The 16,405-nt window shown below is 38.4% G+C and overlaps 1 protein-coding gene across 5 annotated transcripts in view; it reads left to right on the forward strand.

The window, feature by feature from the left end:
- The window catches only part of pum (pumilio), a 228,671-nt gene that overhangs the window by 20,470 nt on the left and 191,796 nt on the right, over positions 1-16,405 (forward strand). For all 5 annotated transcript variants that reach the window (XM_064696664.1, XM_064696671.1, XM_064696679.1 and 2 more), the window contains 5 exons: positions 4,134-4,375; positions 4,820-4,946; positions 5,014-5,132; positions 9,906-10,182; positions 10,255-10,365. In XM_064696664.1, the coding sequence (XP_064552734.1) occupies positions 4,134-4,375; positions 4,820-4,946; positions 5,014-5,132; positions 9,906-10,182; positions 10,255-10,365 (876 nt within the window). The remainder of the gene's footprint in view (positions 1-4,133; positions 4,376-4,819; positions 4,947-5,013; positions 5,133-9,905; positions 10,183-10,254; positions 10,366-16,405) is intronic.

Here is a 16,405-nt window from a genome sequence, read left to right on the forward strand (position 1 = left end):
TGTTCAGATCTTTAACTACCCATTTTGGAGCTACTAGTCACCAAATTAAGTTTTGACTGGGGACTAGAATTACTCTTGTTCTTATTGGCTTAAAATGCTTTGTGTGCACTAGAAACACGGTATCCCGCAGTTGGTAGCATTCGACGGCCACGTTTTTGTTTGGTTCTGTCGTTTAAAGAACTTTCTTTGCTTTAGTTTATTTTTGTCAACCGCCGCATTTTTATTTATTGTTCTATAAATTATTTTATATAAAAAAAAAAACTGAAAATAATTTTTGTTTATTAACTTTTTCATCCAATATTCATTCAATATTTGCGTGGGCGTGATTGGAGGGTGGGCGGCGAGGGTGGAGTTCTCTATAAAGATGACCCATATTGCGCATACGCCTCGTAAACATTTTTGTTGTTTTATTATTATGAAATGTTTTTAGTTGCGTTTAACGAGTTTAAATTGTTGTTGTTTTTGCTGTTATTGTTTATTAACACTTTTCTTGTTGTTGTCGTTGCTGTGGTTTCTGTTGCCATTGTTTGAGTTATCTATGCGACAGGCTCAGTTGGCAACAAAAATTTTTTTGTTGACGCTTTCACGCTTTTAGCCAAGTGGTTGTTGTATACCCTAGAAAAGTGTTTTTTTGAATAGGGAATATGTGTGCATTGTCACATACTATAATCTAGACATTTTCTTGCATTTTATTTAAATTGTCGCAGGGAATTGTATCTTTTCCTTTTCTTTGCCGGAAGGGTATCTCAAGTTCGTTATCTATGCTGTTTGTTTACCTTTGAGCCGCGTCTGCATTGCTTTAGTTTTAGTGTTGAACTACGCTTTTAGCCAAGCAGTTGTTGTATACCCTAGAAAAGTGTGCATTTGATTAGGGAATATGTGTGCATTGTCACATACTACATTCTTGGCATTTTCTTGCATTTTATTTAAATATTTGCTAAGGTTTGTCTTTCTTTAGTTACCTTGAGGCATATTTTCATTAACCGGTAATTGTATCTTTTCCTTTTCTTTGCCGGAAGGGTATCTCATGTTCGTTATCTATGCTGTTTGTTTATGTTGAACTGCGAAAATATTGGCTAACAAACAATTTTCTGTTTTTTTTTTTTTTGATTTTTTGTGTCGCGGAAGAGTTTTTCTTTGCCACTTTTGGGCTTGGCTTGTTGAAAAATGTTTGGCGCAAGGTTGTCATTGCACACTTAGAAAAGTATTTCAGCAGCCCTGAAATTCTGAACAATCGCACAAGACGTGATAGATGTGACAAGATGTGAAATTGGATAGAGTAAGAGATTTGTATGTGTCAAGAAATACTACTGCAGGCCGGCTTGAGTTCAATGTTTGTTTAGTTTTTTAGTTAATTTAAATTATCAACCAACAACAAGTTGTAAACACTAAAAGTTAGCAGGTACTTTGCATGTACCTCCTGGCTCTATCGTAAGCAGTCTTTGCTATCTACTCTAGGATTGCAAATGCAGTGCACCCTCCGCGAAGCTTTAACTTGTTGGGATTTGCAAGCGTCAACCTGAGTTTATTTTCTATGTGTTTGGTTAGATCTCTTACTAAATGTGATAATGAGCGATTAAAGATAAAAAGATTTCAGCCCGAGTTTGAATCTCAGGCAAGTTTATATATGAAGCCTGAAGTAGGCCATATTAAAATAAAAGTAAAGCTTAGGTTAGTTTTAAACATTATTCTATGCTTTAAAAATAAAACTAAGATGTGCTTTTATTTAATAATAGTTTTCCATTCCATTTCCATTCCATTCGAGGCGAAAATCAATTCAATTTCGAAAATTTGCCTAAACGACTCGCATCTCACATTCCAAATTCAATTCGAATAAGTCGTTTTTGATGGCGCCCAATGAAAAGTGAAATGAAACTCCTCGCAAGGAGGCAAGTTCACGAAAAGTGGTAGGTAGGGGGAGGGGACTTGGAGGGAGGTGCTGCTTCGTTCCGCATAATTCATGGGATTCACGACGTCGACTTCACTCAGCTGTTGCCTTGTAAATGTGCTGGGTGATGGGCATATCAAATATTTAAAATGATGTTGCCGGATATATGTGGAAACACTGGAAACTGTGGCATGTGGCACGTGTCGCGTTGACGCATTATGACAACGCAAGTGGCTTGGGAATGAGAGGCAATAATAAAAACTCGTGTGGCATAAAATTTAATTAGGCAAATTTAACGCATGTGCCAGACCCCAGAGTAAAGTTTTTCAAGCGTGGAGGTGGTGGGCGGGTGGGCGGGTGGATGAGGGGATATTAGTATTATGATATGATTCTGATATAAGCTCAAATGTGCATGGACATAGCTTTAGATCTCTCTCGCTCTCGCTATCCTCCGCTGTCGCTCCCCTTATCTCACTCTTGCTCTTTGTCTCTATTGAAGTCGCCAATATATATCGCTGGTGCCCGAAGACAAAGTTGGAACAAATGGTTTCGAGTTGTGGCAGCTGTTTTGACTGATGAAGCAACTCGTCAACTATCCAACTGTCTCCTTCTCTGTCTCTCTCTCTCTCTACCCCCCTCTCTTTCGCACTGTTCATTTGCAGTGTCAGTTTGTCAACGGCAAAGCTTCTCATAAGTTGTTGCTTGATTTACAGCTGGACAAAAGTAACTAACTGCTGTCTGGCGACTGTCTTTGATGCGCTTCTGATTTACTGCCTCCCCTGGCTGGGTGACACCCCCCGCCCAATCGCCATTGACCACCTCATATGATTTATATCTCTAGACCAAATGAGGCACTGTGGTCCCTGCTGGGAGGTCAGTGGTCCAAATATTGTGGAAGAACGCAGAAAAGAAGTCTACTGTAAATAAGCATTTGCAGTTAAATAAACGTTACGTATCTGTATTATGCTGTCTTAAGAGCATTGGTAGAACGTAAACAACGCATCTAGCTTACACAATATATGGCCACTTAACTGTTGTACTTTACCGACTACATATGTGGTATCGACATTTATCTTACGTTACGTATCTTCCTGTTTACGTAACTTACGACTTTACAAAATATAAAAATGATTCTTGTGAATTGTTTCATATTGAATTTCTTAATTTCCTTTTACAAACATCTATTTACACGTTCCGTTATGTGACCGGTAATAAATATTAGTCTTACATTCCGTATGCCGACTTTGTGTTTTACGATATATATATATATAGAAAGTACACAATTTTGAAAGTATTAATTTAACCCAACATTTGCCTAGCTGTCTTCGATTAAAAATTAACATTACGTTAAACCTATACCTTTTTGTATCCTTTCTTTTATTTAACGTTACGTAACGTAGCAAATCATCAACATAATCTTTGAAATAATTTTCTTCACGTAACGTAAAGTTTAATTTAGGTAAGAACCGATAAAGACGGAATGGAATGGAATAATTATGGAATGGTTTTCAACTATCCTTATTCTATTTTGCAAACGTTACGTAATATGAAATTCCATTCGTGCTTATCAGAAAATTATCTCTTATAGAGATATTATATATTACAATATGTTGTAGATAATAAAGGTCATATACCTATTGCATATCTGAGTTTTTCTCAAGTTTTATCAGCTGTTTCCATAATTGTTTCCTAATGAACTGCAACTGAAAAGCGAATTCAATTGTCACGTAGTTTTCATTAGAGGCCCAACTGCAGCTAATTTGATTTCATTAGCTATGCGCTCTGCAGCAGGCTGGATTGCAGGATTGCTGCCACTAGTGGTAGGAAGGGATTGGGCGGGGGAAGAGGGAGGAACTGTCAGGAAGGGACCGCATTAAAGTTGTGCATTATAAAAACTTTGCTATGCTGGACACGAGTCGGACTCAGTGTGGGATTAGCTGCGAAAGTCGGGCAAAACTTATCAGCACTGTCAGCAGGACGCAGCAGCCGCAGGAAGCATAGGACGTGCCCCAACAGGAAGCTGACTGCACGCCTGCTTTTGCATGCAGTTTAGCAGAAGGCGGTGGGAGGGGGATTGCCAGTGGGCGCTGGTGCGGTAAATTATTGATGTTGCTAATAATTCAATTGCAACACTGAAATGGAAAATGGTGGCTCTGCTGCTTCTGACACGTTAATGCCATAGAAAAAATGCCTTTGAACTTTGTGATTTCTAATTTTGCCTTTTTTTTTTCTATCTCCCCTGCAGATTACCACATCGACTGCCAAGAAGCTATGGGAGAAGTCGGATGGTAAAAGTGGCGCCTCCAACACACCAGGCGGCCCATTGAATCCACTGCAGATACCCGGCGTTGGCGATCACTCGTCCGTTTGGAAGGATCACACATGGTCCACACAGGCCGAGAATATACTGGCACCGCCCAGGCCACGTGGTTATCCGCATGGCGGCGCTTCAGATAACTCGAACAGCGGCAATGCGGGCATATTGAGGTGAATTTTTGTGAGAGTACTTTTACGTATTTTGTTACGTTACGTTACGTAAAGTTAAACAAGACGTTCTTATATTCATTAAATCACGCGTTGCTTGCTATGAACGTATTGCCCTCAACGTATTGAATAAAAGAATCAAGCTAAGCGAGCGAGCATTAACCTATTAAGATTAATGCTTTACTTGTTATGAAGTATTACGTTATGTTGCTTTACGTTACGTAACGAGATATTTCGTAACGTTTCAATTTGTTACTAAACGTAAGCAGATAAATTAGGTAATACGCAACCTTATATAATTTGTTTAAATTTTACCAGCTATTTTTTTTTTTTTAATTATTGCCTTTAGAAGTTGCGTTACTTTATGTTACGTAATTAATGTGCTTCTAAGTCTGTTAAGTGTTTAGCTTGTTCTAATCGCTCCCTTTCTTCTTTTCTCCCTAACAGCCCCCGCGATTCAACATGCGTCAAGATGGTTGAATTCGTTCTGGGCGGCTCACCCACCAATAAGGAGAGTCCCTTGTCCAGCTTGGAGCCGCGTATGCGCAATTTAAAATTTGACGATAATGATAAGGTGAGTCTTGATCTCCAATTCTATATCGAAATATATTATCCAAAATATGCCCGTCTGTCTATTGCAGTCACATGACGATAAGGAAAAGGCAAACTCTCCGGTGGATACAAATGGCTTAAAGAAGGACGACCAAGTCACAAACACAAATGGAGTCGTGAATGGCATTGACGATGAAAAGGGATTCAAGTGAGTAGACCACCAAGCCTAGCCAAGCAATTCCACGTTTAACCAGATTACTGATCAACTTCGCCGCTCCTCCGTCTGTCTCCAGTGTCTAGTTCAAGTCTGGCCAATGGCATTGACATTAGAATGGCTAAGCCTATGCCTATGCCATGTCTCTCTCGAACTGGTTTCTTCAAGGTCCCCACGACACGTTCTCGTATAGATGGCCAGAGGGGAGCGGCTAAGAGTTCTGAAGTTGTGTCAGTTGGTTGCTTAGACTTATGACATGGGGGGCATAGCAAGTGGATCAATCTCCGAAAGACTGAGAAACTACAGAAAGAAGAAGAGTTTTTGCTCTATATAGTTGTGTTATTTAGTTATATCATTTTTTCCTTTGGCTTTTGTATAGTTAGTCATTTTACAAAAGGTTGCGAATAGAGCAGGTTTTAGAATTTGATTTGATCTATATATCAATCTTTATATATATTTTGTTATTCGACAAACCCATGGAATTTCTAAAGATCCCATTTCTTTGCTCAGTATTGAGCTTGGCTATCAAAGCCTTTTCGTATTTTTTTCTTAAATTTTCCCTCGAATATCCCCTCTTCTTCTGCTTCTGTTTTCATGTCGTAGGAAATTTTCATTTTTAATGAAAATGTCTATAAAATGCAAACTCTTTGCCCACAGGCCGTCATTGATTGTGGGAGATATTACTTATTGATTCGGCAAATGACGGAGTTAAATTTTTGTCCAACTTCAGTCAGTTAAGATCCGTTGAGTCAACACCCACTTGTGTCTCTTTTGCTGCCCACTTGGCCCACATTTGTTTCTTTCTCGTTTTTGCTGTACTTATTTTCTTTCGTTTTGTGGCACTCGCATGTCGAAAGATGATTCAGTTGTTAAGTGTTTTATGTCTTTGCCCCTTTGGCAACACTTTCTAAATCTACTTGACAGCTGTACGAACTTTGGAGCTGTGCTTGGTAATCTTCCGGCTCTTATAACGGTAATTTTCTTATGGATTTGTTCTTATTTTTGGTATATATATTTTTACCCTTAATATTTTTCTGAACACTAAGTAAATGGTTCTTCCTATCTACGATTGTAATTTCTTTTATTCGGCTTCACAAATTCAATGAAACGTTTACGAAAGGTGAACAAAGCAGAATGAAAGATTAAAAATATTCGAATTATTTAGAGAGGGAAGGCTTAGGAATTATAAAGAATTTCACTAAGCAAATGAGAATTAAAATTCTGCTTAGCATTACATAACTCTCTCTGTATCAGTCTCTGCTTTTTGACTCTCTCTTTCTATCTCTTTGTAGCGGTCTCTGCCTCGTTGTCCCTCTTTCTTTCTATCTTTCTCTGTATCTGTCGCAGCTACGCATCTCTTTATCCTTCTCTCTGCATCTGCCTCTGCCCTGTTGTCTGTATATCTCTCGCTCTCTGTATTATTCTCCATTTCTCTCTCTCCACCTCTCTCGCACGTTTGCGTCGTTCTCTCTCGCTCTTTTACTTCCTCCCGCCTCTTTCTCTCTCTCTCTTTCTGTGTGTATGTGTGTCGTAAGCTTTCTCTTTCTCTCTCCCCATACGTTTCTCTGTTTTTCGTTATTTGTGTCTGTATGGGTCTTTATCTCTGTTTTTGTTCGTGCACTCGCTTTCTCAGTCTCCCTTTCGCTCTTGCTCTCTTTGTTCCTCTCTTTTTGTCTATTTTTTCTCATCACTTTCTTCCCCTCTCTTTTTCTTTTCTTATCATTCTACCAATTCTCTTTCCAGCTCATTTTCGTTCTTCTCGCTGTCGTTTTTTGTTATTCTCTTTTTATTGTTTTCTTCTCCTCTCAACTCCTCATTGCTTCTTCATTTCCTTTTCTGCCTGTCGCCCTTATTTACCCATGTCTCCTTTGTCTCTTCATATCCCGCTCTTACTTACTTACTAAAAGAGAGGTGAAGCTCTTTTTCTCCCTCTCTCTGATCAATCGCAATTCGTTTTCATCTCTTTAAATAGCCGCTTACAACACGCACTGCCAAAAATTTCAGGCCTTATAAAGTTTTTGTGGGCAATTGCAAAGCCTAGCCCCAGACCATAAATAAAAACCAGTTGTGGTTGGCTCTTCAGGCTGTTGTTGTTGTTGCTTTTGTTGTTGTTGGTTTTGTTGTTCTTATTGTTTGTTGCTCTGCTTTGCCGGTTTTCTCTTTCAATTGTTGTTGTTGTGGTTATTGTTGTTGTTGTTGCTGTAATTTCATTGCCGGTGTCGGCGTCGCAGCCAAAACGTGTTTCAATGCCAAACGTAATAACGGTTATGATGTAAGTAATCAACGGCAACAGCGAACACAACAACAACAACAACAGCAACAGTGACTCAAGCAACAATAACAAACACTTTGTATTGAGCTCTATTGAGCCTTTTTTTGTGTAGCATTTTGTTCGATTAGTTTGCGTTTATGTTTCTTTTGTTGTTGCGGCAGGTTTCGTTTAATTTTTTTATATATTTTTTTCTCTATATATATATATTTTTTTTTGTATACAATTTTTTTTGTTGCTCACGTTTTGTGCGCCGCGTAATGAAATTTAGTTGCGAAAATTCAAACGGCTCGCTTCAAATTGTGGCAACAGCCAAGCTGGCCAACTTTGGGCAGGGGGCTTGAGTTCGAGTTTGCGAGTTGTTGTTGTTGTTGTTTTTGTTGTTGTGTGTGGTTTTAGTTACTACACCGGAGCACCTGTCGCCCGACCTACTCTCGGCAGAGACTTGGCCAGCAGTTGTTGTTGCTGTCTGCTGTCTGTTGTCTGCTGCCTCTGCCCGCGCCCGCCTAACAGTCTGCTAACTTGGTCAACGATATGAGCTCCACTGACCTTTTTATCTGCTTTTGGCTGCGCACTTTCTTTTTGCTGCCGCTGAAAGTGAAACATTTCTTTAGCCATTCACTCTCTTTTTCTATTGCATAAGCGAAATTTGAATAAAAGATTCTTGGCCAGCGAATGGGCATGAAATGGGAATGTTGCCAATGGAACTGACCTCACACAAATTACGGATCGTATTTTGTGTTGGCTTATTCAAGCTAATTTACACAGTTTGAGAGTCAGTGTGATCTTTTCAATTGTATGTCGATAAGTTTTTGCCTCCATAGTAATACAGGCAAAATATTATCTAGTAATATAAAATAAAAGGCCAAGAAAATGTTATTTCTTTAATGAAAGCAATGAATTTCATTTAAATGTATTTAAGAAAAGGTCAAACAATATCAAAATTGGAATACTCTATGAAAATCAGTTAAGTTTTGACCAAGTCTTAGGAGCCCACAGATAGTTATGAGAGAAATTGGGAGGTTATCAAAACAAACATTTTGACAGAATAATAGAACACTCGGAATCACTTTATATGTTGGGCTTTATACACATTTTGAATTTTGAAATTAAACTACAGATATTATTTTTTCATCTGTCATTTTATTTATTAAAGAGGATATTTTGCCATAAACAGAATCTTAAAATATGTTATTTTCAAATTTTAATTAAATGAAAATCAGGAATTAAAGTAAAGCTGAAACTAGGGCCAAAAATCCCTTCAGTAAATATGCCAAGTTGGGAAAGTTTTTAGCTAAGAAAGAGTATAAGATGATGAAATTTTAGAAGTCCGCATTTTGTCGACAGATCAATAAAAGCACCTAAAATAAACATATGAAATATTTTAACAATTTGTGTGGCGCAATTATTGATTCAAATTATTCAAAATGTTGTAAGCCATGAAATTAGTTACAGTTTTGGCCAAATTATAAGCACGTGCTGTATAGTTTACAGTTTGAGCAGCAACTGGTTAAACAGAGCTCATTTGGCGTGAGGATTAGTCACTCAGACGTTATAGTTGCACAGCCACTGCAGTAGCTGTTGCTGTGTTTGGTGTTAATGACCCGACAGTTAATTTATGGCCAATTTGCGCTGACTGCATGCTAGAGCGAGACGGCAACAGCGCGAGTGTGAGTCAACAAAGCAGACGCATACAGTTGCACAGCCACTGCACAAATTTTGTTGGCGAGCTTAAAAACGGACAAATGCATTAATTAACACAGACAGTCGCGTAAATATATAATAATTTATTTGTATAAATCTTAGTGAAATTTGCATTTTCGAAAAAAAAACTCCGTCTGAATTTATTATTGTTTATTTGTTTTAATTTATGGCCACATTGCCAGCTGCCGTTTTGGCGACAGTCTTTGTGCTGACGTCATAGGCAAATACTCCTCTCTCCACACTTCATCATGCCAACCAATAAGTTTTAACAAGTTTGCTGCTTAAGTCTTTTGTTTACCCACACAGTTGGCAATTCATTGCCAGTGACTTGCAAACTGTACAAATATGCATTGCAGAAGCGCCTAATTGTCACCCAATTGAGTACAAATGTATTTAAGACGTCCAATTAGCTGTGATTAATTTGTTTATAATTACACTACACAACTAAACACTTGCATACAGTTTGAGTGCCATGTGCTAAATGGGTTTTTAGTACAGTGTGTGTCACGGCTAATTTTTAAAGTGCCGAGGTTGTTGTCTGTGCTAAGCACTTGGCACAGTGGCTTCTCAACTGAACAGGCATGCTAGCTCAGTGGAATTACTGTTAGCAGGCTTAAGGGATATGCGCAATGAGTGTAAAACTGTAGACAGAACAAGTTCTACAGTGGCAGCGCAACTGTACGTGGAGTGCTCCAATGACACTCAAACCTAACTGGCTAATTAAGCAGTGCATCATAAACTGTAACAAATTTTTTAAATTTAATTTTTTTCCCCTTTTTTTCGTACGTTTACAGCCGCACTCCCGGCTCCCGTCAGCCATCGCCCGCTGAAGAGACACTGCCACGCCCACCCACTTTACTGGATCCGACACACCACGGCGGCTTCCCACAAATGCCGCACTTCAATCACATGCTCATGGATCATGGCCAGGGTCATGGCATGGGCAACAATTCGGTGGGTGGCGGAGGCGGTGGCGCTGCCTATGCACATCAGCAGATGGCGGCGCAAATGAGTCAATTGCAGCCACCGATGATGAATGGAGTTGGTGCCGGAATGCCAATGGCCGCACAGGTGAGCAGCAGCACCAGTTTGACAGGAATTGGCCTTGGCATAATTCTCTCTCTATCTATCTCTTTCTGTCAGTCACCTATGTTGAACCATCAGGGAGCACAAGCAGGCGGACCCAATCATATGGAATCTTCAGGCAATCTCTTGCAGCAGCAGCAGCAACAGCAGCAAAATTTTGATGTACAGGTGAGTGCTCAATTAATACGATTTGTTGTAAGCGATACCGAATTAGGGAATACCCTGTAATGAGTAAAAATGGAGGAAGAGGTTTTTATTTCGGCTCTAACGAGCGTCTGTTGATTTAATGAGTTTAATTGAATGTTAAGGATGATTATGATAAATATTCAGATATTCTTAGTCTATCGTTAAAATGAAACTCCGAAGAGATACCCTGTAATGAGGAAAAATAGGTCTTTGTTTTGATAGTCTGGTTTTCTTAAGGACTGTTTGGTTTAATGAGTATAACGGAAAGTTCAAGGGAATCGAAAGGAAAGGAAAATATATTAAAAGTAATCAGAGAGATACCCTGTAATGCAGAGTATTATACTTATAGTCTCATAGAGTTATTATCGAATATTTTAGGGTATCATCCAAGGTGGTATCATCCAAGGTGAACGCTCCTGTTGTCCAAACATTTGCTTAAAGTTTTATTTTTATTGTTTTGCCTACTTTTAGGCAACATCTGCACAGCTATTCTCTTTACAGGGTATCTCATAAACACTTGAGTGCAGCTCCCTTAGCTGTACTTGCTAAATTAGGTCATGTGCTTTGTGTGCGCTGTTGTTGTCTGTGTGTGTGAGTGTGTTGGTGTGCGTGTGTTGGTGTGCGTGTGTGTTTGGCTTGTGTTGTGCATTTGGAGTGCCCATTGCAGCTGCTTATTTACCACATCCGGCTGAAAGCAGCTGCTGCTCGTTGCCCGTTGCACGTTGATGTCTCCCGAGAACCATTTCCGGAGCACACAAAATCCCCCCAAAAAACAACAAAAACAGCAACTCGCATGCAATTTATTTCGAAACAAAACGGAAATCGGATTTATTAGCCGCAAAATTGCTTTTAAGCTTTGGCCGTTCATTTGCGCACAGTAGCTCTCAAACTTATAGCCACGTCTCTCTCTCTCTCTCTCTCCTTCTCTCTCTATAATGTCATTTCTCTGTCGCTTTGGCTTTTTATCTTACGGCGTCAAATTGAAAATCAATACACGTTGTTGCAGCTGCTGCTGCAGTTGTTGTTGTTGTTGTTGTTGCCACTGTTGCACTTTCCGTTGCCATCTTCCGGTGCGGCCGCGCCCACCGAGTCCTGGCGCAAGCAAATTGACATTTCCACACTTTAGTCGTTGCCTTTTGCTGCCGCCGCTGCTGCTGCTGGGGCAATCTGCACTTCCGTTTTTATCGCAAACACACACACACCCACCCATACACACGCACACGCACAACATGCCCCTTCATTCAACAGCATCAGCTCCCCCTCTCTACTGCCCCTGTTGCTGTAATTTTTGTGTCGCTTTTGTCTTGCAAGTTGCTAGCTGCAACTTTTACGTTGCACTTTTTGCCTTTTGGCCTTGCCTGTGGTTCGCTTCTTGGCTACTCGTGCCACTTGCCGCTTGCCACTTGCCACTTGCCACTTGCGCCCGACTGTATGCTACAAACAACAACAACAGCCGCAACAGGGCACAGGCGGCAGCTGATGTCATTACGCTTAAAGTTAAAGTTTGGCTTTTTGGAGTGGCATGTGGCAAAGTCGCCTCTGGGGCACGCTTGATGCACGCCATTCTTCGCTTTCTTCGTCTGTTGCAAGCTCTGTGCTGGTATATATTGCAGTTAGTTAATGACGTCTCGCTCTTATATGTATGCTTGAAAGCAAAGAAGCATCTAAGCAATATACGCACACAATTCGCTGTCTGGTATTTTTGGTATTTAAATGTGGTTTTTTAACTATTAACTAGATTCAAGTATTCTCTGTCAAGTATTTATGTGTGATATTTATTTTAATTAACTTAGCATCTAAGCTCACAAATCGCTGTATGGTATTTTTTAAAATTTTAAGGTGGTATTTATTCATTAGCTACATTTTGTTTGTCTAGTATTTATGTGTGATATTTATTTTAATAAACTAGATATGCTGAGCATATAGTTCGTAATTGTGCTGACTAAGTTAGATAATTATATTTTTTTGTTATTTTAAATAGTTCGGGTCTTACTTTTAATACATATATATATTGGAGCATTTTTTTAAACATTCATGGCTCAAATTATGCTCAACTTGTTATGCTCAAATTCCAGTATGTTTGTTACTTAGTATTTTTTGCACTTACATACTTAGATTGTTAGTATATTAGTATATTTCTTGTGCTCTTCGTTCGGTATTTTTTACATGCTCAGTCTCAGAATAGTTTCTATGTGTAGTATATTTTTGTTACGTTCACAGAAAACTATACTTATATTAGAGCGTCTCGTATTTTCATGCCCTTAGACTCAAGATGGTTTCTAAGCGTGGTATTTTTTTTAGTATTCTTCAAAAAATCTCAAATTCTAGCAATGTATTTGGTATTTTTCATGCTTTTAGTCGCAGGATAGTTTCTAATTGTATTTTTCTGCAGTTTGCATATTTTGATAAACATGCTTATAATGTAGTAGAGTAGAGTAGAGATATATTTTAGAGCAGTTATTGTGAACTTTTTTGATATTTAGTTAATATTTTAGACAGGTCTTTGTGGGTTGCTGTGGTATGCATAAGTTAAAGTTTAAGTTTTTTTTACATAGTTGTTATATTTGAATAGTTTTTATGTCTTTAATGATGATATGTGCTAACTATTGCTTATAGTTGAGGTAATCTTTTACGTTTATCTGCCATTTAATTGATTTATATACTTGAGTTGTGCAGTATACATATATGTTTTGTTGGTATTTTACTTATTTCCTCCGACTGCTGGCGTTTCCCTTTGATTGTGCGGTCTGCCAGCATTTTTCTTCGTTCGTAATGGCAAATATGTTTTTGGTCATATTGAAATTTATATTGATGGTCCTCTGCATGTCGTCTGTCTTGGCAACAGTTTGCATTCATTTCTATGTGTCCTGTCTGCCAATGGCAATGTCTCCGCTTCCCCCCCTCTCTCTCTCTCTTTGCATCTCTCTGTTTGTCTGCTAGTTGATCTGTGGTTCTGTGTGTTCCTCCCGTTGCCGATAAATAATGATTTCTTTGCCATTTGAGCAGCTGCTCCCCGAATACATCTCGCCGAGAAGTGAGACTCGATGTCTAGCTGCACATGCGGGTATTCCCACAAATGCATACGTAATGGCGTTGGTCATAAGAAATGCAGTTCAAACGGAACTTTTATAAATTCATACGAGTATAACGCGTCTTAAATGCCCTAAATTCTAACTTAAAGCCACAGGCCCTTCTGAGGCTTAAAATAAGTTAAGATAGCCAAATTTGAAATGAGATCTAAATAATTTGCAGTTGAGAAGTTAAAGAAGAGAAGTCAAAGATAAACTACATTTGTGAATAATATTTGAAAATATGCCAATTTGCACATATTACCATGATTACCACAGTGAAAACTCTCTAGGACGGAACGCGACTGTTGATTAATTTTTGTCCGCAAGAGGTGTGGCCGCCTAATAGAGGGGGATTAGTATGAATTGATTAATAATATTTTAAGTGAAGGCGATCGCATAAGATTGGTTTCTGCCTGTCTGAGATGTTTGCCTAATGTCCGTTAGAAGAGGGCTCACTGTATTTCCATTTGATCATGTTTGAGTGAAAATGTCATGTAGGCCACTTACTGGTTCGAATCTTTTGCTAGCTTTCGGAAGTCGTAATGTTCTAGTGCTATGTTCATATTCTCATAATACAGATATTTATTATTGTTTTTAAAAATGAAATTCCAAAAAACAGTTTTTGGTTTATGATAGGATATGATACATGATGTTATGTTGATATGATATGATATTATATGAAATTAGTTCGTTACATTTTCTTTTATTTATTTATATTATTATAAAATATGACAATTAGTCTGTTATCAAATATCAAATTTATTTACAAAGAGAAGCAATTGGTTGCGTTTATCGGAGAATTTTATTTTAATTTTGTTATGATATATATTTTAGTTGTGCTTTAGGGTGGGGAATATGTTTCAAGTCAAGCTGTTTTACTATTAAGAGCTGATTTTTTCTACTTTTTTTAAATTTCAATATAAGAAAGGCTTTCTTTGTGAGTCTCCTTGCATAACCATTTTTCTATATATATATATATATATATTTATTGCTTATTCATGTCGCAGTCGTTGCATTGTGCCACCATACAATGCCACACGTGCAGCACTTGCCCCACTCTGCCCCACTCTGCCCCACTCTGCCCCACTCTGCCCCTCTCTGTTCCACTCTGCTCCGCGTTACCCACTTTGCATGCAATTCGTCAGCTTTTGTGGGGTGTTAATATCGACGACATTTAATAAGAAATATGCACGAAATGCGCCAAAGAAATATGAAAGAAAGAAAAAAAAAACAAGCGCTGGCTGGCGCATTAAAAGAGCAGTTCGTGGACAAAGGAGCGGGAGGGGTAGTGGAGGGATTGTTGGGGGCTGTTAAATGGAGGTGCATTATCCATTATCGGCAACATATTGTAGCCTATCGTCGTCTTGTGCAGCCAATTTCCACGTTTTTCTTCGCATATTTTTTAATATATTTCTTTATGTTTTTTCATACATTTTTCGCTTCATACGTGTTTTATTTGCAGCTCAGTGCTTAATGCTGCTCGTCCCCCTTTTTCTTCTTCTTTTAGTATATAGTATGCGTCGTATGTGCAAAATAATAAATATAATAATGATATGGTATATAATAATGCCTCGTATATCGCTGGCATTAACAATGCGCGCGATTAAAGTGAGAGAGGGGCAGAGGGAGGCGTTGCTTTTGTGGTTTTCTTATCGTTGTGGCACGGGGCAAAGTCTTTATAGTTAAGACTCTGATACATATGTGAGGGCTATAAATGTGTATATATAAATTGAAATATAAAGACCCGATATATATATGTATATATATATAATATAAAGTGAAAGAAGGTTAAGAAGCTTTAAATTAATTGTAAAACATACAAATGTGAAACATAAAAATATATTGACGCGTTTATAGTTACATACGGAAGGACGGACAGACGGAAAGACAGACAGACGGAAAGACAGACAGATAAACAGACAGACTGACAGATATATACAGACATACAGACAGACAGATAAACAGACAGACTGACAGATAAACAGGCATACAGACAGACGGACAGATGGACGGACAGACCGACAGACACAGACTCAGACAGACACAGCTTGATCGACTCGTCTGTTGATGCTGGTCAAGAATATATATACTTTATTTAGAAAATCAAACCAAGTCTTAAGACTAGTTGTAATATTATAAATTGCAACTATTGTAAAATGCGTTCATATATACGGAAAGACAGACAGATAGACGGCAGACGGCAGACAGACGGACAGACATATACAGATATATTATACATATACATATACATACAGACATATTATCAAACTCTCAACAGATGAAAAACTTACTTCGATTCCAGTTAACCGTAACTAATTGTAATTATTTTCCAAACAAATTTTTCAAATGTAAATTTCTTTTAGCCGCTTTCAAGAACTTTTTTTTATTATTTTTTTATAATCATGAAAGTTTTTTGATGCAATTTTCATGGCTGTTTGCTTTTAGAACTGATGCTAACTACGCCTAACTATCAACTAATCGCTGCAAAGTTTTTATATAAATAAACATGACAGCTTTAGACAAGTTCTTTCCCTACCCGGAAAAACTTTGTTCATTTCGCGGGGCGCAATATTGCAAAGTGTGAAAATCCAGCGGGAGAGAGAAGGAGAGAGCGCGAGAGGAGAGACGCTTCCAAGTTTTCACTCAATAAAAGTAATTATAAATGTGGCTGAGTTTCGAGGCGGAACTTTGGTGTGGCATATGCGATTACTTTTACTTCTTGTTACACTCTACTGTGGCTTTAATATTTTAAGTTTGTTTTTTACTTGTGTTTTCCTTTTTGATTCGCTTCATTTGATTGCGTTTTTGTCTGTTAATCAGTCAAGAAAACTCACAGTTTTACGTGTGGAATTGTCTGTTTGTCTGATTTGGTTTGATCCAAAAGTTGGCCTAATAGTTTTCGTGTTTTAGATTGTTGTATTTCTTCACTCTGGCTTAACTGGCTTGCTTTT

This window comes from Drosophila montana, unplaced genomic scaffold, assembly GCF_035044405.1.
Source record: "Drosophila montana isolate Dmon_TW-CO22-7 unplaced genomic scaffold, ASM3504440v1 contig_1505_1, whole genome shotgun sequence".
Taxonomy (NCBI): domain Eukaryota; kingdom Metazoa; phylum Arthropoda; class Insecta; order Diptera; family Drosophilidae; genus Drosophila; species Drosophila montana.